Here is a 27595-nt window from a genome sequence, read left to right as displayed (position 1 = left end):
AAGGAAATTCCAAAACACTGATCTACATGTGGTTAAAAGGGGAGGTATAACTCTAGCCCAGTGTTCAGTTCTAATTATGATAGTACAATCGATCCTGAACTACTCCTGAAGCTGCAATTTGTTAATAATCATTGGGTTGTACTGTATAAGAATTTACATGCATGGTTTTTGAGCTTTTAATGTTATAGCTTGTGATTTTGTTGCAACCAGTGTTGAATGAACAGAGCTTCCTGGGTTGGGAGTTGTGCGTTTTTAGGGTTAGAAAAACCATAGAACTTTGACTTAAAAAGGGTAACTGTTGTATTTTTCATGTCTTAACTGAGACATTAGTTAGTTTCAAGCGTATCTTAAAAGTTTTGAGTTAGCTGAATTGAGATTACTACCTAAACTAGAAAATCATACTAATTCTATGCCCAGCTACAGTCTGGCCCAACATTGTAAGCTATGTCCAAAACCCCACACATACCACTTTTATTCTTACAGTATAATCAAAATGTGGACATCACAGAAATAGGATGATAAATTTAAAAGGAATTGTAAACCCTAACACTACCAAATATCCTGAAAATAATACAGTTCAGCAATAAATTTGAAGCTGCACTTTTTTAACAATTTAGTTAATTGAAAAATATTTGAAAATACAATAAATGCCTATTGTCTGAGGTGTCATTGATATGTTTCATAAGAGTTTTGAAAACATTCCATGAGTTTCACTTGTATGCTGGACTAGTTTTAGAGGAGGTGTTAAATGAACACAGTATCTTGGATTTGGAATAGTTCCAGGTTATGCTTAGAAAAAACATAAAACTTTGAGTTTGGAGTTGTTATTTCATGTCACGCCAATTCTTCATGTCTTAATTAAAATGGATTGATATTAGTTTCATGCTTATCTAAAAAGTTTTGATTTAGTTGACTTTAGCCTACTACTTATATTAGAAAACCATGCTTACTCTGCTCCAAACTGCAGCTCACCCATCACATTTTTAAGTCATGTCCAAAACATCACTTATACTACAATTATATTTAATTCTGAATGTATTGTAGATGTAACATTAATAGAAGCCTATGTTTAAGGTGAAGTGTAACCCAAAGTCTGCCTTCACTCCTCAGCTGAAGGACTGAAGGGCAGCTGTTTCTAAAGTTCCAGGTTTCTGCAAGTCTTAGTCACTTTTCAGTTCACACCTGATTAAGATGTGAAAAAAACAGCTGGTTTGACTTCTTATCCACTAAATCAGTTCAAGTAATTAGTCACTGCAAAACATGAAAACCAGAAACATGGGACTCAATTGTTTAGTTTAGCACGCTTTTCAGTTTCTAATGAACATTATTTTAAAACGAATAATTTTGGAGAAATTATAGAAATTCTTAGGTGAAGTCTACTTTTTACTTAAAACAATTCCACTGGTATAATTATGTAGCCCAACCTCTCACTATTTTAGAGCTATTCCTACCTGGAATCAAAATTGATCATTGTTGGATAACTGACAGTAATATCTGTATCCTGCTATTTATTTTTACTCAGAGGTTTGCTAGAAAATTTTCTAATTTTTTTCTAACCAGAAATACTACTTAAATCTCTTCTTAACAGCTAGAGCGTACGATAGGTAAAGCAACGGATGTAAAATCTTATTTCATCCTGAAAGGAAAGCTAAAACTACATAAAGCACAGAACATTTAAAGTAAAAAAAAGAGTACTCTTTGTATTTAAAATACGTTTTCTTGCAATGATCGTTTAAGGAGGGCTTACACACTCCATACATTCTTAGTGAAGCAGAAGCACTTTCGCTTATTTTCCTTAATACCATTTTTTTTTTCTTAATACCATAATTTATAGATGGTGAGAGGTGAGTAAAAACGTCATAACGGTTTACGTAAACGTCATCGCGTTTCTGCTGTGCGCCTGAGTCCTGGAGCACAACGTGCAACATGGCTGCCTCCAGTGGGAGAGTTTTAAGGTTCTTTCTAGGAAGATACTGCGGCTGCTATTCTTTGATACTTCAGTCTGGAATAAAAAATGTTACTCGACAAAACTCGGTCGTTCCTGTAAGTCTGTTACCGTTATGTGTCTGCGATTTTGTCACTTGACCATATTTCTGTCAGTGGCTGTCATTGCAGCCATGGTGTAGTGTTCGACTATCACATTGATTATTTGACATTCCTATAATACAAAAATAAAACAATATCAGAAGTAATGAGCAATTTGCAGAAACGCAGTACCGAAGTGGTGCCGAAATAATTTAACAGATAAGACCGTAAAAAGTGTAATAGATGAAACAGGACTTGTGTGAAAGTCAAAACCTGACGAGTGGAGAGTGCACAAAAATTGTATAAATCGCGTTTCAAATTATCTTAGTCTAAATGATAGAAATCCTCAATTATATAGTTCCGAGAGCTAACACAAAAATGATTTTCATAAATGCATTCGGTCTTTAGGTAGGTTTTTTCAAGTGCGATTTGCTTTGCTGGTTTTTACCTAAGTTTTAGAAAACATCGGGGAATAGTTTCTCCGTTTCCGAACAGGACAGTAGGTAAGACAGTACCTGCTATAAGTAAAGAATTTGAATGTATTAAAAAAGAAAAAACGTTATGTTATAGAACAAATATATATTCATTTACTCGTGTATTAATGGGTTCGTTGTGTTCTGGCATGAAGAAGATCTTAATATTTTATATCCGGAAACAATGCTGTTCTTCAGATGAATTAGTCATCAGTTGCGCAGTGCCTTCCAAATTTCCATGCTCAATTGATCTTTTCTCTTTAAGTTAAAAACAAATACATGTAACAAACGACTTATCACAAGCAGTCCTTTGCAAAACAATTCACAAAGAAAAACAGTGACGGCTTCCAAATCAGTCACATCTAAAACAAAGAGGACTTGCTTAAAATCAGACATCTACAAAAAATATTTTTATTCTAGAAGTTAATAAACTAGATAAATGCCTCTTGATTGTGGCTATTTTTTTTTGCCCTAAAAGGTTTTTTCGCTTTGATGTCTGAATTAAATGTTTTTAAAATATCTTTATTAGTAAACAAATTTTAATGGTGTGATTTTCTTATGTTATCTCATATAAATATTTCAGATAAAAAGGAACAATAGTCCAAGGAAAGAGTTGTTCATTAAATATCTGCCGCTGTTTGATGCAATAGCTAAATACCAAAGCCCTTTATTCATCGTTTTTCTTTGTATTTGTCTTGCCTAGGTCCTGTCGAGGTTAGTGAGCACTAGTTCAGCACTTCAACGAAAGAACATCGCTGCAGCAGGTCCCGAGAAATATACCGAAGAGTTCATCAAGAAACAGATTGAAGAGTTCAATATTGGGAAAAGACACCTTGCCAATATGATGGGAGAGGATCCTGAAACATTCACACAGGAAGACATTGACGTAAGTGCCTTACGACTGGATAAGCGGTGCTTGTTCCAAACAGTGACTTGTGAATATTGCAAGGGCTATCTGTAGTGTGGATTTTTCCATAACAGCTGTGTGCCTGTAGTGTGTTTTGTTGTAGAGTAAAGCATTTCCACATCAAAAAACACTAAACTGCCTTTCAGTCAATCATTTGTTAGAAATAAACACTAATTAAAAGTGATGTTTCTTGGAAGACACTTTAAGGAGGGTAATGAGGTATTGTGCCCTTCCAGTGTCTTAATGCAGCTTTTGCTGACAATACATTAAGAAAGAATACATTATTTTTTCTCCACTAAACATGATATTAATTTAATGTGTAACCATTTTATTTTCAATGCTACATAGACTGAAATGTGAAATATACTGTGTGTTACATGTTATAAGATTGTATGCAATTATGTTGGTCCAGTGTGGAGCTTATCATTGTTCTCTATGTGAAAAGATATCAAGAAAAATACCTTTTCAAGAAAGCAAGGCAGATTTTGATTTTGAAATCGCTTTAACGAAAATTACGTCACAAACGGTAGATCGGTAAGATGCAGTGAAATCATAGCATTTATTCTTTCACTTTTTTTACCTCTTTAAAGGTTGAAACAACTGTTTAATCAAATAAAGAATATGAAAAATGTATGTTTCCAAAGTTAGTATCTGTATAGTACTATTAGTAAACTTCTGAAGAAATGTGAATAGTGACATCAATGAAACAGTCAATCAATATCTATAAAAATGCAAGGTAGGTGAAGTATAAAAAATTAAAAGTAAATTTCTTGTTGAGGAATAAAACTCTCCAAAAGCCGAGAACAGTGTTTGAATCTTTTGTTTGTTGGAAGATATTTGTCAAACTGTTTATAAAGTCATTTATGGCTTCAGTTTTGGCAGTACAATAAATTACTTAATTACATTTTTTATTTTTGCAAATGTAATATTTCCTTGTGGTTTCAAAGGCTTTACGTTTTTAATATGTAAAGCTTTTTCCTTGTAAGACCCCCACTGTCCAGTGCTATTATAAGTACCATGTTACTAAAATGTACTATCATCAGCTAGCTCTTTACTGCTTTATCCTACTTAATATCGGCAAGGCAAAGGAATTTTTTTTAACAGTTTAACAGTTTAGCTCAGGAGCAACAGCAAATATGGAGAACAGCTGGACTGTCTGGAGGGATAGAAAGAAGGGTCATTTGCTAGCCCTCAGGACTGTAAACATTTTTTAAGGCTGCAGAATATTACAGATCCATTTTAGACTAACCAATTTAATAGATTTTCCTTCTGTCTGAATAATTAGATACAGTATGTAAACTTCAGGGAGAGGGTGATTGGCTGGGCTACTGTTTTATAGCAGCTTGCAGTAATGCCAGAACAGTGATTTGCACTTTATTGTATTTGAAGCTTGTCCGAGGATTGAAATTCCCATGTTGCCATACAATTACACTGTAAAAAAGTAAATATATTCTTAATGTGCATGAGTAAAAAGTGTTAAAGTTAGTGATATTAAACCGCTAAAAATCAAAAAGGAAATTTGTATTTTTGAGACTATATCATCATAGTTGTTATTGTATTCTTCCTTCGTAAAAGCCCTAGATTAATATCCAGAATATAGAGAGACCTAAAAAACAAAACTCTCAAGAAGTTCAGAACCTGGCCTTCCAAGTTTTGATTGAAGAGAATGAAACGCAAAAAAAAAAACACAATCACATTTTGGATTTGTAATTAACTGTAATATTTGGTTAAGGATTTTGCTTTAATCCGGACCTCAACAGAAAGTTTGTGTCCTGTTTTTTTTCATATGTGCATGTTGACTCATTCTTATCTGATAAAATATGTGATAAAATGTTTAAAAGCTTACACTGATTTTTAGATACTGGTGATATGGTAGATTTTGCTTCTGCCTCATGTTTCTCTTGAGTATTTGACTTTTCAAAAAACTATAAAACATATGCACATAAGATTTACCGAAATCTGAAGAAAAAACCCTTCCATTTTGCCAATAATATGTAAACCTTCCAACTAACAAATCTTGTCTTCTTCTGCTATGATTAATTTATCAAATTAATCTGCTATGATTCATTTATCAAATCAAAGAACAAAAGACTGGACAGTGGTAACTAATCATACTCTATATCCAACATTTACTTAATTTTAAAAATGAATCCAGCATGTAACATAAATACTGTATATAGGTCTCATTGCTTTTTCACAGGAGAACTCTCATTGAGCCTAGATCAGGGCTCCAAAAAGTTACTCTTTCATTCTGGAAATTCTAGAGTTGGGGAGTCTCTTTTCTTTTCATACATACATTTTTTCTTCAATGGAATAACTCTAAAATGTATAACTGTAAGTCTTTCTCCGGAGCATATCGTTTTCAGATTACTGTTGGTAATTGAGAAAAAAATGGATATAAAAATGTGCAGACACAAAGAGGTGATTTGGACCACCTAGCATCTAGGCTTTTAGTTTCTATTTTTCTCAAAGTCTTATTTAGCTATTTCTTGAAAAACAGTGATGGCTGAGTAGCTTGTTCCTGACTCCTACAACCTTTTGGATAAAACTCCTATAGCTCTGGTCTCCTTTATAAATGTACAGTACTTCCACTTAGTTTCCATATGTATCCTCTGGTTTGTCTTTTATTGGGTTTTTTACGTAGGATTGACTTTACTCATTACATGAATCTGGTCCCTTTGTAGTCTTCTCTTGTCAAAGCTTAAACGATTATTTTAGTCTGACAGTATAGGGCATTTAAGCTTAGGAATATTTCTAGATATTCGTCTCTACACTGATTTCATACCAAATAAACACAATATTATAAATAAAGTTTAACCAGTCCACTGTATCTTTGTTAATGGATAAGTTTGCCTTCTAAAGGCAAATTAAAAAGCCAGTTAATGTTGGGGTGTCTAAACTCAGTGTCTTTTCTCTTTTCTAGCTGTAGTCTGCAGATTGCTCAAAATAATCCTATCCATAACTAAATATTGTAAAAGTAAAGGGAGCACTCTAAGCAATACTGAATAAAATGTATTTGAGACACAAGATGTTAATATTACAGAACTTGTTGCCTTTTGTTTTTTAAGCTTCACAATATGTTAAAGAACCGATAGGTGCATACACATTAATGTAATTGAAACTATGTGAAGGCTTCATATGGATATTCAGTAGCTCATTACCATACTAGCATGGAAAGGAGCTCATTTTAAAAGACACATCTACAATTAGAGGGTGTAAAAATTTACTTTAATTGATTTGCCTTGCCAATTCGTCTTGATCTATCATTATTCACCATATTTCGTGATTTCTACTCATTTCTAATGAATAGAGTCATTAGGACAGGCATGCCTAAGCAAAACTGACATCTAACATCGGATGCCAGATGCATTTCAAAGAGATGTGTAGAGCTATAGAGACCAGTTTAAATAAATTAGCACCTGTACATTAGTTGCACTTACCGGTTATTTATAAGCGAATCAGTAGAGATGACATTTGTGTAAGTCATTGATCAAGTAAACAGCTGCATTCGGCTGCCCAGCTGGGAAAGCTAATTAATAATGACAACAAACATGACCCACCACTTTTCCCTAGTCGATACCAGAGTCACTTCTGAATCTGTGACACACGTTAAGAAGAACAGTCAACAATCTACATCAAAGTGCCAAATAAAAGCAAAGCTGTCACTACTTTAGCGTTCATCTCTCTGTTCATGGTCAGCACGTTAAACACTAAGAAATCTTGGCCCTAATGCTTTATTAACTATTGCCAAGATCTTGATACATCTCTGACATTTAAAAGGCACCTTCAAGTCAAGTCCATGAAATTATTTTTCCTGAAGTTTTTGAGTCTGAGTTTAAAAAGAGTATAGTGATGATTTTCCATCAGGTGCTCTTAGATCAATAAACGTTTTTACACGTCTAACATGCTCATAATTTTAAGTGTATTTGCAAGCGAGATTTGATTTAAAAAGAGCATATCTTTCTTTTGAAAAAATGTCGTTTTACAATAATTGTCTTTCCATATTGAGGTTTTAAAATAAATACAGTTTCTTAAATTATTTTAAACTTGTTTGGAGAATTTACTGTTTAAAGTTCTATATTGTGACAATCTGGTTCATAACATCTTAAAACTGTCAACAGGAAGTAAAAGTTTTAAAGCACTGGGGGATCTATCCAATTTCAGTAACCTCTTTGTCTTTGGAGCATCATGGTGAGCTACAGTAGACCCTAACTCAATAGACACAGGCTGCAAAGTGAGACTACTCATTACATGGGACCCCAGTCCATTACAGAGTATGTAGAGCACGAATATTACGTCACAAACGGTAGACACAGACACTTGCATGTGCACGTTCACTTAGACATAGAGGGGGCAACATGGACTGTGGGAGGAGGCTCATGAGGAAAGATAGAACATGTTGCTTTCTGTATGTGGTTTGCAAGTTCTCACCGTTTGCATTGTTTTTCTGTGGGGTTTCTTGCTTCCTCCCACAGTCCAAAGACATGGCTGAATACGTGTGTGTTCACGATGGACTGCTGTCTCATCTATAGTGTAGTCTTGTCTTGCATCCTATGCCTCCAGGATAGGCACTGAGCTGCAACCATCCTTACCAGGCGTAATCGGCTTTCTAAGGATGGATGAACAGGTCTACAGTGTACAACTTTGATCACCACAATGCAAAAAAGATGCTGCTATAGAAATCAGATTGCGACCAGAAGGAAACATGGGCTGAAACACAAGCAACTAAAAACCTATGACTTTGTTGTTTTCTCTGTTTTGCATTTCAGCACAAAAGAGTGCACCAGTAGGATACTGCAATGTTCGGATAATGATAGGTGTAAGCTTCAGAGAGTTTGAATTAGCAATTACTGTACACAGCAGGTATTTAACACATTCTTTAACAGAACCTTAGCATTAATGCCTGTATCTCAGTCAAGCACCCAAGCTGTTGAGTTCTGTAGATAATGCCATATTGTATGGTTGAAATGTAATGTTATCTTAAGTTAATGCATTTTTAACTATTCTCACCTGAAATGCCTAATGTAGTGCATTAATTTACACAAAAAACTGTAACCCTCTCAATAGAATAGTTAATTTGGTATACTGAGAATGTATATTTTTGAGTGTTCCACAGCACATACTGTATGGTAAGTAAATTGTGACACAGGAGTAAAAATGTAGAGTGGCAATTCAGTCTCAAGTTTTGTGTTGTTTATTCCCCACACTCAAATACACAGACATTTCAATACTGCTCTTAGATTTAACTTATTGCAGAAATCAACCTATGCACCTACAGCCTTTCACACTGTAAAATCCCACAGTCTGTAATTCTACTGGTGTTGAATGAAGTATTTATATGGAGACAAGACTGCACTAATTTCTCACTCAATCCTGTAAATCTTGTAGAAAGTAGAAGACCCCTAAAGTATCTGTGAATAACCACATGTGAAATTCATTCCTTATTTCAAGAACCACCAGTATAGATGAAAAGGCAAATTTCACTTTTTTTCTTATTTATTGTTTGTTGGCACAGCTAGCACAGTGTAAATATGTCTGGGGTGCAGTAAACACAGTCAAGTTATACGCACAGGGAGCATTATTCCTGGTCCCTAGGGCCCTGCCATATTGCTGCCTGAGGTATGAACAGGTGCTGCGTTCATCTGCTGCGGTGTTATGTGGTTCTTATTTTGCCTGGCCCTTGCTTTTATGATTTCTGTTGTTTTGACAACTCGGAAGGCTGGAGCCTAATCCCACTTCAGCATCTGTTCTTTCTAATTGAGAAAGTTAAAGAGAAAACCTGCTAGAACATCAGTACTGTAATGTAATAGACATCCTTTAAGACAAATTGTCATGGTAGGTGACTAGCGTAGAATCTCTGGACCTTTGCAGAGACTGCCATCTGCAAGTTCACTAATAAGCGTCATATCAAAAGATGCCCATTGTTGGAGGGTTTTGGGTAGAGCATTTGTCTGCCACTTTTTAAAGTAAAGCGTTTGGTTTTTTTTCCCCATTTAACTTGGTTAACTTCAATCCCCATAGATGCAACTGTCAACTTTGGTAAAGCAGGCAGCGAGTGGCTTGGCAAATCCATTTTTGAGGTTTAAGCTGAAAAAAATATTGCCATTCCCCTGCCTATCAAGTTTTCATAGACGGGGACCTGTGTTTTGTTTGTAGCTGTACTTGGTGAATCAGGCCAGTGATTTGATATATGTGTCTGAGATGCTAAAGAATGTAGTGATTTGACGTCAGCCAAATTAATGAACAAATAATACATTTAACAGGAACAATCAGCGACAAAATGCTTGTTTTCAGCTTTGCTTCCTCATGGGAAGAAGGTAGTTTTGGGGTACTTGTATAAGCCTATTAAATATGATTTAAGCTTCCCTCTTGTCCCAAGTTATATTTGATAAGACAACATTTTGGCAGGTTAAACTGTTAGTAAAATTCGCTCCCTCAGTTACTGACTTAGATTCATATAAGCATTTTTTTTACTGCATAGCTACAGTGTTTTTCTTGCAACGCACAGCAAACAAAATATGACTAAATCAAAAAAGTTTGCTACCTCGAGCTCACCAAGAGTTAAGGAGCCAAGCTCGCTTTTTAGACAGACTTTGTATACACGCTTGTCTATATATGTTATTTTGAACTGTCTTCTTAAAACCCTTATTTACTTCTAAATTCATAGGACTGAAATAGTACACCGGCGTATCAAAAGTCTTTCAGATTCCCATGTGTTGTCCTGTGGTGAACATTATGATCTGCGCTGTGAAAGATGTTATTCTGAAATTATGAAGGCTGAAAATGTATAACAGGCTGTCATTATTTAACAGATAATTAGGGTTAGGGCTTATGGTTTAATAAATAGTTTAAAATATATTTTAAAACATCTTTCTAATTTGTTGTCTTTAACAGAGGAGCATTGCCTACCTTTTTCCTTCAGGCCTGTTTGAGAAGAGAGCCCGACCTGTCATGAAGGTACAGGACAGAAAATACTTTCTTTTTTGCTGTTTTCATTTTCTGTTTTCAGTGCCAGATTTGTTTCTAATACTTGTGTTATTTGTTTTTTTGTAGCACCCAGATGAAATCTTTCCAAAGCAGAGGGGTAAATTTTACATATAGTTATTTTGGACAATAACTGAATTTAGCATGTTAAATGTGTACTTTAAGGTGATCTTTAATTTGTATCCTTAAATACAAGCTTTGTTTTATTTTATTCTGATTTATTTGTGTAGGTTTTATGTTACTCAAATACGTTGTGTTAATTTGGTACTATCTGGGTAACCAGTTGGGTAATCTGGTAAAAGATAAATAATGTTAATCAACCTTCAAATTCAAGCATACATTCTGAAAGTCCTTCAAACAAAATAAAATGTATAATGTACATGTTTAATAAAACATTTTACTCTGTTTTATTCTCATCTCAGTAAATTCAAAGCCTAGCATTTATCTTTTTATATTGCATGTTTGAGGAGTGGAAATATAATTGATTTTTCTGTTTCTCCAGCTGTTCAATGGGGAGAAGATGGGCGTCCTTTTCATTACCTTTTCTACACAGGAAAGCAGACTTATTACTCGTTAATGCACGTGAGTATAGAGATATGACCTACAGTTAGGTGCCACATAGAAATTGTAAGGCACGTGATTTATATCTCACATTGTAACTGAAGGGATGTTTATTTTCTACCTATGTGTGTACCTATTTAGACTTCCTTAAAATTTGGTACCATACAGTAATGTGTACAATTTAAGATAAGCTCCACAAGACCGTTATTTTAATGTATAATGGCAGTGCTGTGTATTGTTCATGGGCATCGGCAGTTAAAAATGTTTTTCTTCTTTGATTTTAGACATAATTCCGACATTTTTGTGCAATGATACCCTAAATCTCAACCTCTCCTTAAATTTAAACTTTATCAGAAATATTTCCAGTGTAAAAAGGAATCTTGTAGTTTTTCCCTCTTAAGCACAACATTTTGTCTTACATTTATATGACGTGGTAATTTTAAATTTAATTGTCCACATTTGGACCCTGGAAGAGGACCAAAGGAGGATTATATTCTGAATCAGCTGGAGTTTACTGTACATCTTACCTTGGAAGATGGTACATTGGTTAAGAATGTAGGAAAAATGTTGCACTACCAAACAGCCCAATATTTAGACCTGCTTTACAGTATCTGTTCGGAGCAGTGTAATGGCTCATCTACCTTGTGGTTATGTATTAAATAATACAAGCTTTGTTTTAAACTGTAATGCTGCTCTTGTGCAGATATGATTCTTTCCTTATTTATGTGTTTTTGCCAAATGTAAAAGCTGTGTGATGCGTGCTGTGCTGAAAACAGTTCGTTTTTGGCTCTGCCCCCGTGAATGTTTTTCAGCTCTCCCTTCAGAACTTATTGATGGTGCAGAGATACTTTTTGTAATACCAGCCTAATAATTCTGATTATGCGGTGGTGCAAAATATCAAACAGTCCGGTGGCTCACGGTTTGAAATATTCTAATGAAAAACGCATCGAACATGACGGGCGTTGCTGTACAAGCATGATTGTGAGAGCAAAATGTTGTGAATTCCAGGGAAGTGGAAGGAAGATTGAATATAAATATGGTTTGGTGATAAATTTAATTTTTGATTGAACAACCCGGCAGTGAGAAAACCCGTCTGCATGAGGCTGTGGGGACCTGATTTGGCAGTAGAGTGCCTAGTGAGCAGCTTCCCCCCAGGGAGAAGGGTAAAAATGAGCTCTGTGCTGTGATTATATGTTCTGGTGTACAGTCCCAGCCCCTCGCCTTTTAATGTAGTGGGTTTTCTATTCCCTTGCGGCAACCTTGTCAGATCTCATTTCACACGCTTTGATACAGAAAAATAAGTAACAAAGAAAGAAAAAAGTTGCAACGGAATTAACACTGCAGTCCCCTGTACCCCAAAATCATATTTCAGGCTTGTATTTTTGACTTTTTAAAGCTTGTCATGCTTTGCAGAATTATTGTGGTTGCATTTTGCAACACGGGTAGAAAGAAATGAAACACCCAGGGGACAGGCTCCTGTACTTTGTCCAGAGAATTCATTTTCAAGAGTCTTTTTTTTTTTCCCGTCGACCTTGGGCAAATGAGCTTCTTGCCCTGGCAGAAATGAAATGAATGATAAATGCAGCGGGTGTCTTTGCTGAGTAATGGAGCTGCAGCTCTGACTTTCCACCGTGCTTTACTGCGGCTCTGCTTGGAGTAGCGCAAGGTCCCCTACTGTTCATTTAAATAGGTATGTCAAATCTGCCTTGAAAAGCTGCGTGTTTGATCTGTGGAAATATTTGAGAAAGGTTCCATGTGGACTTGAGCCCCCCCGCAGTGCAAAGAAATCATGTACACCGCACCATGGCTGAGATGCCAAATTTCTGTGGATAAGAAGGGGAAACAATATGTGCCCGCAGGCGTTTATTGATACTACCTCACATTTCACCTGTTAGGAAAGGTGCTGGAGCTAGAGAGAGGTGGTGCCGTCACTGTGGATTCCTGGGTGATCTGCCAACAAAAATAAAATTAAAAGTCTTTGCCTTTTAGCTCTGCTTAAATGGCGCCCGTAGAGCTCACGGTCCATTATTCCCCTTTCTGCCTCTGGTTTGTTTCGCTGAGCTAGGAAAAGGGAAATAGACGAGTAGTGAACAAGAAAAGATTTGGTCAAGAAGTGTGACAGAACCTGATTTTTAATTTTGCTTCATTGGTGGCTCCTGTCCTTTCAAGAGAAGCAGGCAGCTGCAGAATTGGGAACTGGAAAGAAAGTTTCTTTGAATTTCAAGAAAAGCTCTGTACTCGTACCCAATTCAGCAGGTTTTTTTTCCATCCATTGTTGAAATAGGAGATATAAAATAACTTTAAGATGCCATAAAATTGGGATAAACATTTGTATATCTCCAATATAAAGCTTTGAAAAGAAAGATCAAATATTTTTTTCTGATTTGGATTCTAGTAAATGATGTAAAAGATTCTTGCAGAAGTGACAAAAATAAAATGAATGCCTGACTGGTATTATTTGAACAGAAATGCTAACATCTGTTTCTTGAATACATTTGCCTTTCTACAGAATTGTAACATAACTAAAAAATCTGAGAAACACTACTAACCATTTGAGGAACTTATTGTAGTTGCCATATTAAATATTTTGTTCAGACAGCTAATTTGTTTGAATGCATAATTTAAAAGACTTTGAATTGAAACTAGGAAGAAGCTATATGTTATGTCTCAAGGTCCAAATGGAAATTCCTTACTGAGAAGAAACTTTGTTATATATTTCAAGACCTTGGAGAGAATGCATTATGTATCTCATTCCCTCTATAAATTTATTGCACTGTTTTTTCATAGTTCATATATCATATACATATTTTTTAGGATACAAATGTATTTGATTTTGCAAGTTGTATTGGCAGATGGTCACTCAGCGCTTCTTTTGAATAAGAGGAAAGATTTGAGGACAGCAAAACTCTTCTTGTTCTGTTCAAATTTTACATGAACCCAGCTGAGTACATCTTGGCTGTTTTTCACCGACCTTTTAGGGTTGTCCCACCTTCTTGGAAATTACTAGAACATTTTATACAACCCCACCTTATCTTACCAATTTCAGACAGTTCAACTCCATTAATAGGAGCTCCCAGACTCTTCATGAATGGCACAGCCTGGAGTAAAAACTGCTGCCTTCAGCCTCGTCTTGCATTCTGGGTGGAAGGTATTTGCTAGCCATTTAGGAGCTTTACTGGATGTGCACTTTTCGGAGTCAGAAACGGGCTGCAGTCCCTCAGGCCATGGTTTGGTGATCTCATTCACACAATGTGTAAACTCCTAGCTGCCTTCCATTTACCATAGACAGCACCAGTGTTAAATATTTGATTGCACATCAAAGTGTTACAGTTCATCTTTGTAAATTTATTTACAGCTTTGTCAACTATAGTGGCCTCCATCACTATTGATTATTCCACATGAAATGAGACATGAAGTTTGTGTATATATTTCCTACAGAGACATGAATACACAAGGCTTTAGAGAGGACAGAAAAAGTTTACATGGAAAAGATTCTCGGTAGCCTTTGCTTGAAGCTAGTTTTATTGTAAATCCTGTTGGGAAGTAACTGGTGATCAATAGGCAGTGAGAGCTTTAACCTCTACTATAAAGTGAATATGTCACTCTCTAATCAATAACAATTTGTTCATTGAAGCCATGTTAATAAACACAGTTGTTGTGTTACATTGAATATTTGATGTTGTCTTGCTGAGGGCGAGATATGTTAACTATGCTGTTACTTAGAAAATGATAACTAAAACTTTAAAACATATAATGTCAAACATGTTTAAAATTGTAGTATTCTGTATTTATACCTATATTAGTGTTTTAGGTTGCTCTTGTTAATAGTTTTATAAAGTGTTCTTTAGGGCTCTTCTTTAAAGTCCATAAGGCTTTTTTTCGTAATTACATAATTGGCTTTTTTAAAGTAATTTATCAATTCATGATAATATTACCTGTAAAAAAGTACAGAATTTCCACATTTCACACAGTTACAGTGCCTTGAGCTGGAGGAGGAGAGCCACCAGACTCTGAATATTTGCTCATACTTGTAAATATGAGGAAATGCCTATGACACTATTGTTACAAAATCAGAAAACTGTTCTCTTTCTTAAAACATGTATGTATTCTCACATGTACTACTTTCTTCAGACAGTTTACACTGTGAAATGTAAACTCTGTAGTATTAAAGTATAAGGTTACTGTTCCTGTTTTCTTGTGAAAAGAATTTAGAGATGAGTGTTCCTTTTAAAATCAAGTTATGTATAGTATAATTTGACTTTCATTATTTTCAATAATGTAAAATATTTTTATAAATGTAAATGGTCCTTATGTGTATTTTCAAATGAATGGTTTCCTGAAACAAGGCATGAGTTCATTTATCTTTTGTGTTGTCTCCCTGATTGGTATGAGAAGTAAGTGCCTGTAAGTTCTTTATTGTGGCAGTGTTGCAGTGTGGAGTATGGATACAAAATGTAGGGTCAAGTCCCTGAAAAATAAAATTATTAAGGTAAAGAGAAATGAAACTACTGACGTTATAAGACCTCTTTTAGACTGTAACAATAACAATGTTTAAGAAAAGATTATAAACTGCACAAGAATTAATTCCTATTGATGGCAGGCATTTCACTAAGGCTGGAAACCAAACTAGACTCTAGACGTAGGGCTTATCCTACACATAATGGAATATTTAAATATACAATGTATATTAAAATAGCAAAGGAAGTATACTTGTTTAACACTTGTTTAAACAATTAAAACTTTTAGAGAGGACAGAATTGTCTAGAGAAAAACTGTGAGCATTCGGGTTTCTAGCCTGCTTCTGCAATGGTGCCATTAAATGTTGAAACATAACCTATTATTCAGTTTGCTGAGTCTTTTCTGTGTTCGCTTTGAAATTCTTCTTTCAAGTTTCTGCAGTTATATTGTGAATGCCATGTAGACCGAAATAAACTCCCCTGCTGAGGGTTCTGGGAAGAAGCCTGATTTTAGAGATCTGTGGCACGAGTTTGACAGTGAGTGTATTGCCCACTAGCCTTCATAGACTGTACCATCTTGCACTGCTTACACAGCCCCTTGTAGCTTGGCAGAGACTCAGCGCTGTACTTGGAGCAATGCTTGCGTGACGAAGCCATAGAGCTGTAGCAGCTAAGTGTAAAAGCTCATATGATACACTCCTACATTCCTTCAGGCAAGAGATCATTCACATTTCAGTCATGATAAAGAACGTGAACGTGTGCTTTGGAAACAAAAGGTTGGGGTTTCCTTTCACTCATTCAGTACTTGAAATCTTAAATGCTGAAAAGCAATATAAGAACAAAGCCATATCCAGCTCAGAAAATTCATTTCTCTGTGAACTGCATCTTTCAAATATTTAGGCTTTTTGAATTTATTTAGTCACACTGAAGTGGCATTTTCAGAAAGGTGTTAAATAAACTCAGCTTCCTTTTTTATTATTTTTTTTGTTAGTGGAAAATTGGTTTTTGCTTGATGTTTGCTTTTCGATGAGTGTTGGAGGATTAAATGCACACTATCAAGAAAGAATTAAAGCAAACATCTGCAGAATAATTGACAGGGAAATGAATTCTCACACTGGGGTTCACGATTTACAACGTGACAAGCATTCATTTGTAAGGTTGACTAAATGTAATACATGAAATGCGCAGTTGATGGGCACTCTAAGCTCACAGGCTTGATGCCAATTTAGACAAGCATGTCAGCGCACTGCAGCTTGCTCTGCATCGCAGACTTTGTTAAAAGAGGAAAAAAATGAGAGTAGTTTACTCACAAAATTCAATTTCTCAGACAATTAAATACATTTAGGTTTTATAAAGAGATGTAATCTAGTTACATTTATTAAATATAAACATTTATCTTGAAACATTTATTAAATATAAGTCCAATTTGTATGTCTACTGTATTTAATATATATATAGTATATAAAATATGCTTCAAAATACTGCATACCAGCTGGTCACTAGTAAGTGTTAGGACTTTCCGAAAAGAAGGGGTTTCTATACGTACCTGCAAACTTACTGACATCAATTTTGCTGCCTGGTTATTTGTTTTAAGTAGACGTTATAGTGTTTTTAAGAACATGTTGTAATTGTGATGTGAAATAAATGTAAACGGTGTCTGAGGCAGTTGCTTTTTCCTTTGCATGGCCATATACGCCAGTGTATAAGAAGCACACACTTTCATTCTTGACAGTTTATTTTTGTTCTTGTGTTTGCAAATTTTAGCCCTTACACAGGGTTCAGTGTGTTTAAAGGGGAGTATTTTATCATGATAATTCTGAATAATATAACGTGGGAGAGGATAGGAAAGTGCAAGCAGATTTTGATAGTAATGTTTAAGTTACTTTACAGAATATTGTGTTTTTAACATAGCATTTTTGAATTGTTTAAATCCATAGCTGTTGTCCTAAAGCTTAAAACATGGGTATTTTTCTTTTTTTCCAGTCATGCCTTGGTAATCCCAGATATGCTTTGAACCTTCTGGTTAAACCTGTGTTTTATCTTTGACTCAGTTTAGCTTTAATATAATCAATGGATAAGGAAACATACAGTATGTCTTTGTGTTTCCTGAACTTGTGTGCTTCCTGGGTGTCTGCAGTTTATAGTGCTCTCAGAGGCAAAGAAGAGGCTTCTTACCTGATGGAGTACAGACATTTTCATAGCATCACTCCACTCCTTTTCTGTTTCTTTGCAGGACACGTACGAAAAGTTTTTGAACATTGAGAAATACCAAGACCGGATGAGATCCAAGGGCCTTTTTTCTCAGGATACAAAACAAATGTAAGCAAGTCACTAGTTGATATACTGTAAGCAGACAGGACACTGTTTCAGTCTTTATCTGAAAGGAGTTAAAATAATATTTCTGAAATATATTTTCAGTTTTAAGCTACTGTTTGTTTACTTTTTGTGCAAAAAACATTGCAGATCTTGTCTCCATGTACTGTATTTCATGAGGATAGCCTGAAAAGGCTACTTTTGCATAAAGAGCCAATATGTTTGGCACACCCTTACTAAATATTTTACTGGTAAAGGTACTCTTTAATCGCTTATAGATGAATAAATCAGAAAAACATAGTGAAAAATTAAATCTATTCACACCAGTTTCTAAACATTCATTGAATGTTATTACATAAGAGACTATGTATGTCTCTAATCACGTCCATTTAAATATGATCAAATAATTAAATAGTTAAATATTGACATTTCATATATGTTCTTGTTTTAAAAGTACTTTTTAAACCATTTGAGTAGAGTAAAATGGTTTTAAAATTGTATAGTCACTGGTTATAGATGGCTAGAATATTTTATCTCTGTTAAATTCATATGGGCACTCTGACATTTTTGTCTAAATATTGTCATTTGTTTTTCTCTTAAAAATAAATGCAGAACCCTGATAGGTAGCAGATGGCTTTCAAAGGAGGAGCTGGAGGAGGTTCTTGTTGAACCCATTTCTGAGCTTGATGTAAGAAGGGTTTTTTATTGTTAAATAAAACCTTCTATTGCCTAGATGCATACTGTAGGTATCTTAGGCAGTGGTATATAGTCTTTATTTAGTGTGCCATTACCGCTGATATTTGTGTTCATAAACATTAATTAGCCTTTTCTGTTATAAGACATTTGTTGATATGGGCGGATGTTTTAAAATTAAATTTAAGAATTGAATAAGAACCGTTACAAACATTAGGAGGCTATTTTGTCCGTCTAGCTTGTTTAGTGGTACCTAAATGATACAAGCATCACATCCGGTCAGTTCTTGAAGAAGACTTTGTATTGACATTCACAACATGGTTGGGTAGCTTGTTCCATACAATCCCACAACCCTTTGGGATTTCAAATATTTGTATCAAGTCTCATAATCTTTTCTGTTCAAGATCAAAAAGGTTCCTGTTCCTTTACCCTTTCAGTACGGAACATTCCCTTAAGCTACGAAAAATATATTTGACCTTGTATTGCGTTTCTGGCCTAGAATATTTTGTCCTTCTAATTGTACTTAAAACATTAACTAACAAAAGAGCTACACTCTAACAAAGAGAAATTCAAAACCAAAAGAAAGTGTTAACCTGCATTTTGAAATGCACAGGCAACAGTTTTAAAATGAGACACCAGAGGGTGTTATGAGTCAACTTTATTACAAAAAGACTATAGTTTTGTCAATTAAGCATTTTTTAATCATTCACTTACATGTTAATTAACATATACATGGGTTTGACCTGATAATTTCAGGTTAAAGGAAAAAAAATCCACAGAAAAGAAATGAAGATCCATTAATGACATTTTCCTGGTCAAAAAGAAAAAGAACAACTGCATTTACAAAAACATAAATCATATAATCACACTCTTGAATACAAAGCAAACCAGTTTATTTTAGATTAGAAGTATACAGTTCAGTGGTAGACTAACTTTTTTTTTACTTTCATGCAAAAGACAGTTTTGAGAGTGATATGCCTTTTTAATTTTAATGTGTGCTGAAAAAAGACAGTAATCCTTGACACTATTTTCTGTTTGTTTACACAGTACACCCACTTCATCCAGCTCCTGGAGCGTATTCTGACTCTCCCATACTGTGCTACAGAGGAGGAATACATTCATAGGTTCAGAAGGCAACTGGAAATACAGTCAAAGAAACAGAAGGTTGAACCCCTGCAGTATGACGATAATGGCATCGCCTTTAGTGTTGGAGAAGGTTTATACTCAGTTTTTACACTTCTGCATCTTCGACCATGTGGGTTAATCAATCACGTCTACAGACGTTCGAGATGAGTTTTATGATCGTAGACAAAGGTCAGCCCGTCCTGTCTTTCTAGTGCAAAATGCTTTAATTCACACTGATATCGACACAGAGCACTTCAGGGGCTTGGTTCTGTTAAGTAATGTACAAAATAGATAGTATGAATCTTCCTATGCCATTTTTATCAACGTTTAATTTTTCAAAACATATTTGATCTTTCTACCAAAGGACACCAAAAAAGTCAGAGAGATACGATGGAGTCCTGTGCAATAAGGATGTGGCTTTATCATCTGCAGCCCTCCTGGTCTTCACCCCTCCCTTCTAAATGCTTTGTCTATAGCGATATATATAGATATGAAATTGGAAAGCTTTTCATAACATTTCAGGTGCTGTAACACATAGTTGCTCTTATTTTATTTGAAGATAACCCATCTCTTGTGTGCTATGGAAGACTCTAGTATGTCAGGTAATCAGGCCTTCATGACCTAGAGTTTGAGTAATCATATAGTTGAATTGATGATTTAGCATGTAGTTAAATTTGAAAATCATACTGTAAAGACCTAGTTTAGGTACATACTGTATATACCATGCTATTTTTAGAACTGAATGTTTTTTCCTCCCATGCAGGCAGACGAAAGACTGCTAGTGCTGTCGCAGTTGTACGAGACAACGGTTCTGGGAAAATTTTAATCAACGGAGTTGACTTCCTCCAGTATTTCCCAGTATTACAAGAAAGGTACCTTTCTGTTCTTGTAGTTAAGCCTTTTGAAAGGCGTTAGATTTTATATTGTCCAAAAACTTTGCCAGATTCAAAGCCTTTAACATCCCAGTACTGTATACGTACTTTCACTTAAGTTGAGGCTTCTTTATTACTTTTCTCTGTATATTTGTGAATGAAAGACTGAGGAAAAAAATGCAGAATACCTGTGAAATTGGAACAACATGATGCTATTTTACATACTGAAGCATTACAAAATAGTTTATGTTGTCCGATGATAGGTATGATTGAATATATAGAAACCACTTCTGTGTATGTTGGACTTTATATTAAAAGATTCCAAAGCGTTCACCCTCAAGCCATGAAAAAGAAATAGGCTTGTATTTTGCTCATTCTGTAAATTCCATGTCAAGTTTGATTATAAAAATCATAGTGCAGCTTCTTTTACATTCACCCAACAAACCTATGTTGACAACATTCTTAAATCCATACACTGACACCCAGCTAAGTGAAAATATATCCTAAAATAAATCTCATGTCCGTGCTACTCTTACTTTCACACTGCATGTTCACTGGAAGTACACTTATCATATCATCTCTGTGTGCATTGTGCAGGCTTATTTATTGCTTCAGCAGCACATCAAGTGATTCGTCACAGTAATATTTTTCCACCCCTAAGACATGTTAAACAATATAGCCATCTGCTGGCCAGTTTTTGACATTTCTTTTTCAATTCCAAACATTTCCATGGTGGAGATACTGGGCCGTTTTCAGGGTGTAAATGTTTATGGCAAATACTGTGGTCAAGAGATTAAAACAATTAAACAAATTCAGACCATAAAATACCACTGTATCTCATCCATTTAATACATACAGTGCAATAAATAAATCAACCAATAAGATATATTAATCATATTGGAATCAGGATATTTTTGGATAGGTACTAAATACTTTTGTAAAACTACATACTACTTACTACTACTTTATTTGCAGTTGTTTCAGGTTTTAGTTGCTTTTAAAAGCTAAAGATCTTTAACTCATTTCTGGCATATATTTAATGTCACTGTAAAATTAATAGTTTTGTGATATCTGTAAACAACTTATTATAGTTATCAGAGATTTTTTTTATTTTACTGTATTTTATCTTTGTTTTAAAATGTTTTTTTTCTTTTTGTCACAGTTTCTCACTTTGTTCTATGCTTGAACGCTCCATCTGCATTAGTTTTACTGTCAGCTTGTGTCCACAACACTTCATCGGCGTCTTCTACTTGGCATTCTCACCACGTCATAGGCAGTTAAAATAAAAGTTGAAATGCTGCATTTTTTCTCTTAATTGCAGTTTTAATCTTTAAAAGTTAATTACACAGTTGAGTGCATAAGGCTTTCTTTGTCACTTGACTTTGCTAAGTTTGCAACAAGTTATTTTTCCAAAGATTTGCAGCTTTATCAGAGTGTCCAAGAAAAGCATAATTAGTCAGACTGACAAAAATAGATTTTACTGCATATATTGCAGAGACAGCACAATGTTGGCATTACAAGACTCAGAGATGAAAAACAATTGGGATGTGAATTGTGACTGCTCTCTGCTGTTAAATAAGAGCAAGAATGTATCTGAGTTAAACAGGTTTAAATAGAGATGATAGTGACTTATTGGAGCATATTGTGTACAGAAAGCATCTCCTGTAAGTAGCTACTTTTAAAGATCTGGTAAATGTGGAATGTGTGAATCTGTATGTAAGGTAACACCATACTTCTGAAATGTTTGTGAATGAGTACTTTCATAGTTCCACAAACTACTATATGAAGTCTGTAATACAATACTGTGAAATTACTCGATTGGTCAGTAAAGCCAATCTTCAGTCTTTTCACAAATAACTTCACATGTTGATCCATCAACATACTGGACTGATGTTATGTACATTTTTGGAGGAGAACAGGGTGGAGTTATTGTCAAGGACAGTCTGTAAATCAACAGCACCAAATATGTTTGTACAGCAGATTTAAGCAGTCAGTGAAACATTTCTGGTCAAAGGCATGCACATCCTTTGCAAAGGTTTGTGATGTATCAGCCCAATATGTACAAACTTTGAGTAATCTGACTGTACAATAAGACACTGGTCTTTCTAATAGTTGCATTTCATACTAATAAATGCCATGTCTTAACAGTAGTAGACGGAGGAGCTTAATACAGTGTTTTTCTTTCTCGTCCTCACTAGGGAACAGTTGATGTTTCCCTTACAATTTCTGGACCGGTTAAGCAGGCATGACCTGGAAGGTACTGTCACTGGAGGGGGCAGGAGTGCTCAGGCAGGGGCACTGCGATTGGCCATCTCAAGGGCTGTGCTGAGTTTCCTTACAGAGACTGAGGTGGAGAATATGAGGCAGGGTAAGAGGCTTTCATCTTTTTTACAGTTCCTGCATCATATTACACTGATGCATGTGGTTAGTATTCTTATTTTAACCTTCAGTGTTATTGATCATATTCTGTTGGCAAGTTGTCAATGAATTTGTCATCAGAAACCGATATGTTGCTTTTCAGTTTCCTCGTGTCATGCAAGCTAAAGCTCTCTGCTGAACTGGATTATCACCTGGAATAGTCTTCCCTATTCCAGCCAAGACTATATTTGGGGTTTTTTCCATGATTAACTGTTATTCCAAAAAAAAATTCCAAAAACTTTAAAACCAATATATACTCTTTGTATCCATCTGATTTGCAAACTAAATAGCTCGCCAGAAATTCAATTCAGCTACAACAGGACCACCTGAATATAAGACTTTTTGCTTCTGTATGTAATGTTTTTGTGTTTTTAACTGGCAGTTATTCCTTAATATTAAAAGGAATCTAATAAGAACTTAAAACCCTGTTATCTAATTTCTTCAGTGGTCATGACTGGAATTTGTTTCGCTCAACTCTATAGTTATTGATTAAGGTGTTTGATAAACTTGACCTGTGTCCATGAAATGAATATTATGTAGAATTTTGTTCTGCAGCTAGTATTGCTTTTTGTAATATTTATTACATTTATGCAGGGTCCATGGAAAGTACTGGAAGAGTAAAATCAGCTGTTCATAAATCTATTTTTGCATTAATGTCACTGGATATATATTTGTGAACATGAGATTAATATGAATCTTAAGCACACTAATATACAATAGCTTGTGGGGTAGTTGCAGACATTCATTTGATCATATTAGAACAAAAACATACTTTGTGCTCAACCCAGTGATTTCAAGTGAACATAAATATTGGGAGACATACACCTGAAGTTCATTTCAGGTTGTAAAAGTCAGTATTTTGTTGCATGTTCTTTTGAGGCAATAATTGTGTGAAGATAGCAACCTTCTGAACTCGCCATTTAAGATGTTTTTCTAAACTAATGCCAATGCCTCTTTCATTGTTGCCTGTTATTGGGGTGTTCTGACATTTTTCTTCAGCATGTAAAATGTGTGTTCATTTTGGTTTAAATCTAGAGATTGGCCTGGCTAGGCAAAGCCTTTTCACTCTTGCTTAACTTCTTTGTTACATTAACTATATTTTTGGGTCATCACCATGTTGCACGGTAAAGTGCTATGCAATAAGTATAAAAGCATTTTTTTCCACATGAGTAGACACAATGTTTCTGTTCAGACAGTAATTCATTCTGTTGCTTCCAACAGTAGTTAAATCATTAATACAGACGAGCTTGCCAGTTCCAGAGGTGATCATGCATGCCCAGACCATGACATTACCAACGATGAGATGATGTTCTTAGGGCCATCTGCAGTTCCTTTCTTTCTTTACACTTTAACCTTTCCATCACTTTGTTAAAGGCTTTACATGGTCCCACCTGTCCCTAAAATATTGTTTCAAAGCATGCCTGGCTCGTTTTTGAACTTGTGAGTAAGTTATAATCTGCCTATACTGTATTTGGTGCCAATGAGAGATTTACATCCTGCGATTGAGCATTTGTAATTCTGCTATTTCAGTCTGAAACATACTGGGTATTTTAATACCATCACCTGTAGGTTAATATTTTCCCTTTATAAATCCATTTAGACTTTTACTTGTTTTACTTACAGCGATTCTGCAGTTTTTGCAGTTATTCTAGTTAATCTCTATTTTGTTCATAATTTGCAAATATCAGTCATGACTGTTAATTCAATTTTACCCTCCTTTTATGAGTTGTTATATCTGCCGTTCTTCAATTTTTAGGTATAGCTCACATTCTAAGTGAGAGCTGAAATCTCTTAGCTAGCATGACTAATGTCCTTCATTTCCTTAAATATAACTGGGAAAATACAGTACCATCAGGCCCTAGTAGGTTATTAGAAATAAGATGACCTATCCCCTGTAGAACATTACTGACAGTTATGCTTAAATTATCCATTACTGAAGCAGTTCCTTCTATAACATAGAACATATTGACATCCATCCATCCATTTTCTAACCCCTTCATCCATTTCCAGATCGCAGGTGAGACAGAGTCTAGTCTATCTGGGCAAGTGTAATGGATCTTGGGGTTTCAGCCCTTGCCGCTCCTGCCCTGCCACTGCCTGCCACAATGGACACACGGTGGGATACACTGTGGACAGGGTGCCCATCAATCAAAGAACACACATTCACACCCAGGCCAGGTTTCCCAGAAGTCAGTTAACCTACCATTATGTCACTGGACTGTAGGAGGAAGCCGGAGCACCCGGCACAGATCAATGCAAATACAGGGAGAACACACAAACGTCATGCAGATAGAACTGGTGTTGAATCCAGGGCCCCAGTTTGGCAAGGGAGCAGTGCTATCTACTGCACCACCCCATGTGGTTACCATTGTATTGTAAAGTTTTACACAGGTTTATACTTGACATGCTCACAGTTTGTTTTCATCTTCTCTTATTAATCCCATATCTCAACCTACTATTTGTATTTCTACTTGTATAGTTCTTTTACTGTTGTAGTACAGTGAAAAGGATTTGCTCTTTGAATCTTGGATCCCTTACTAAATGTATTTATCCTAATTGTAGCCAATATATAAATATTTAAATATTACAGTTAAGATAATTAGGTTTAGTACAGGATCAAAGGGCTGTATTCATTGCCAATATATTTCATATGTACTGTAAGCTTAAGATGTTTAAAAAATGTTAAAGGGGACATAATAATACTCAGAGAAATGCTTTAAGAAACTATTACAGTTTGTATCAATATAAATTGAGTTCTTGTCATAATTCCAACATTCACTGTGTATCCTGCCCCTCTCTTCCGTAGCTGGGCTCCTGACCCCTGACCCCCGAGTGAAGGAGAGGAAGAAGCCAGGCCAGGAAGGAGCTCGCAGGAAGTTCACCTGGAAGAAACGATAACACCAATAATATGACTATTGAAATTATAGCAACCCTGCCTCAGCATAACAACAGTGCACTCTTGATGGTTGAAAACTTTGAGACGGTTAAAAATCCTACCAGTCTGTGCATTTTTTTACATCATAGCCCAAAGAAGTTTATAAACAAGTTTGGAAAATTTGGACTTACCTGAAAACATTGCAACACTGTGAAATAAATTTAAATAAATGTATTTGTAACCGCCTACAAAATTCATTTTTTAATCTGTCTTAATGTATATCTATACATATATATATAATGTTATGAGTTATCCAAACAATTCCCCCCAGGAATATCACAGTGTAACGTAGCACAAAGTAGGCAAAGGACGAAAATGTTGCTTTTTGAAGGATACGTATGAATAACCCCCAAAAAAGAACATTGTCGCTTTGTATTTGAACATTTGCATATTACATACTGTAGGCTGTTTCTGCAGGAGAGCTATTATTGATTAAAAGTGTCAGGAAACACCTATTTAAAATTGCAATTTTACAATTGTAAGTTTTATATTTAATGATTATAGAAGCAATTTGTTTAATCACTTTATAAAAACTGCAACAGGTTTCTGAACCAGCAAATGAAATTGTTGTTTCATTGGTTATCATTAATTGATAAATCAGTCTTAACTCTTTGGTGCATTTTGTGTCAGCCTTTTTACCGAATCGCTCCTTTTCAGAGTACAGAATGATGTACTGAGATTTCCTCTTAATGTTTCTCAGCTAGTTTTCCTGTTTGGGACCCGCTGCCACAACGATTATCGGTGTTTGATTTGGATTTATTTCGTTTTACAGTCACTTCTACAGATTTATGTTGGTTTTGAAGACTATCAGGCTGGCAAGAGAAAATTTCAAACAAGTTTGCATAGCTCATCATAATAATTAATATATTCAGTGTTTCCACAGTTCATTCCTAAATTGGAATCCTATTATGTATATTCTTTGTAATTCCCTATTGGTTATTTAACTGTGAGATTGTGAGGATAAGCCATGTGGTATTGTTACATGCTTTTAGCCCATTAGAGAAGCAGACTTCACTGCCTTTTATGCAGCATTGATAAACTGCAGTATTTCTTAATTACTTCAAAAGAGAACTAAAAACCAAAGATACGCCTGGATGAGATCATTTTAGAAAAAGGATATGGATTACCTTCTGTCTACGTACTGTATATAAGGGAAACTTATTAAAAAGTGCAAAATAAGTTAATTGTTTGCAAATGTAAAATCATAAGTTGAGCAAAACGTGCTGATAAAATAATTAGCGTTGTTTGTTTTCGTTTGTCAATTACTTTTCTGTTTTTCACGTTTGTCTAGATGCAGTTATCACAAATACCACTAGAGGTCACTTTTTTAAAGTTTTTCAAAAACCAAAGCTTTTTTCTATGCAGTTGACTTCAGCATTGTACAGTATATTGACTTGTTAATGAATCCTAGAAGCTGTGCCAAAGAAGGATAATAGAAACTTTTCAATATTAGTGCCTTTCTATATATACCTTTCAATATAGTGCCTGATCTCATTGTCTCCATGTTGGTTTTTCTTCTCTTGAAATTTTATTTGTTCACTATGAATTCACCTGGAAGAAATGATAACACCAGTAACACTGACTTAAAATTATAGCAACCCTACCTCAGCAAAACAAAAGTGCACTCTTGATGGTCAAAAATATTGAGACTATTACAAATCCTACCAGTCTATGTATTTTTTTTCTTTTTAGATCATAGCACGATGAAGTTTATGAGCAATTGTGGAAGATTTGAACTTGGGGAAAAAGTGGCAACAATGTGCATGTCATTGTGCATGACTCACTTTTCATTTTCTTCTGATCTCCATGGCTTGTCAGTAATCTATTTTGTT

At 35.1% G+C, this 27595-nt stretch overlaps 1 protein-coding gene across 2 annotated transcripts; it reads left to right on the top strand.

Annotated features, from left to right (window-relative positions):
• Window positions 1-1897: 1897 nt before the first annotated feature.
• Window positions 1898-25956, top strand: mrps9 (mitochondrial ribosomal protein S9). 2 transcript variants are annotated; one of them, XR_016090946.1, is made up of 11 exons: window positions 1898-2043; window positions 3202-3384; window positions 10300-10362; window positions 10459-10489; window positions 10892-10971; window positions 17641-17726; window positions 18333-18408; window positions 19461-19629; window positions 20302-20410; window positions 21573-22778; window positions 25635-25956. XR_016090946.1 is itself a non-coding variant. In XM_088913500.1 (11 exons), the coding sequence occupies exons 1-11, from the start codon at window positions 1927-1929 to the stop codon at window positions 25724-25726; spliced, it is 1176 nt and encodes a 391-aa protein (XP_088769626.1). In that variant the 5' UTR covers window positions 1898-1926; the 3' UTR covers window positions 25727-25956. The 2 variants fall into 2 exon arrangements, 1 of the variants encoding a protein (XP_088769626.1); XM_088913500.1 differs by having other exon boundaries at window positions 22609-22778.
• Window positions 25957-27595: the final 1639 nt, after the last annotated feature.

This window comes from Atractosteus spatula, chromosome 4 (assembly GCF_055471065.1).
Source record: "Atractosteus spatula isolate fAtrSpa1 chromosome 4, fAtrSpa1.hap1, whole genome shotgun sequence".
NCBI classification, from domain to species: Eukaryota; Metazoa; Chordata; class Actinopteri; order Semionotiformes; family Lepisosteidae; genus Atractosteus; species Atractosteus spatula.
The sequence above is the reverse complement of the archived record's forward strand: the minus strand, read 5'-3'. Positions and strand labels throughout refer to the sequence as shown.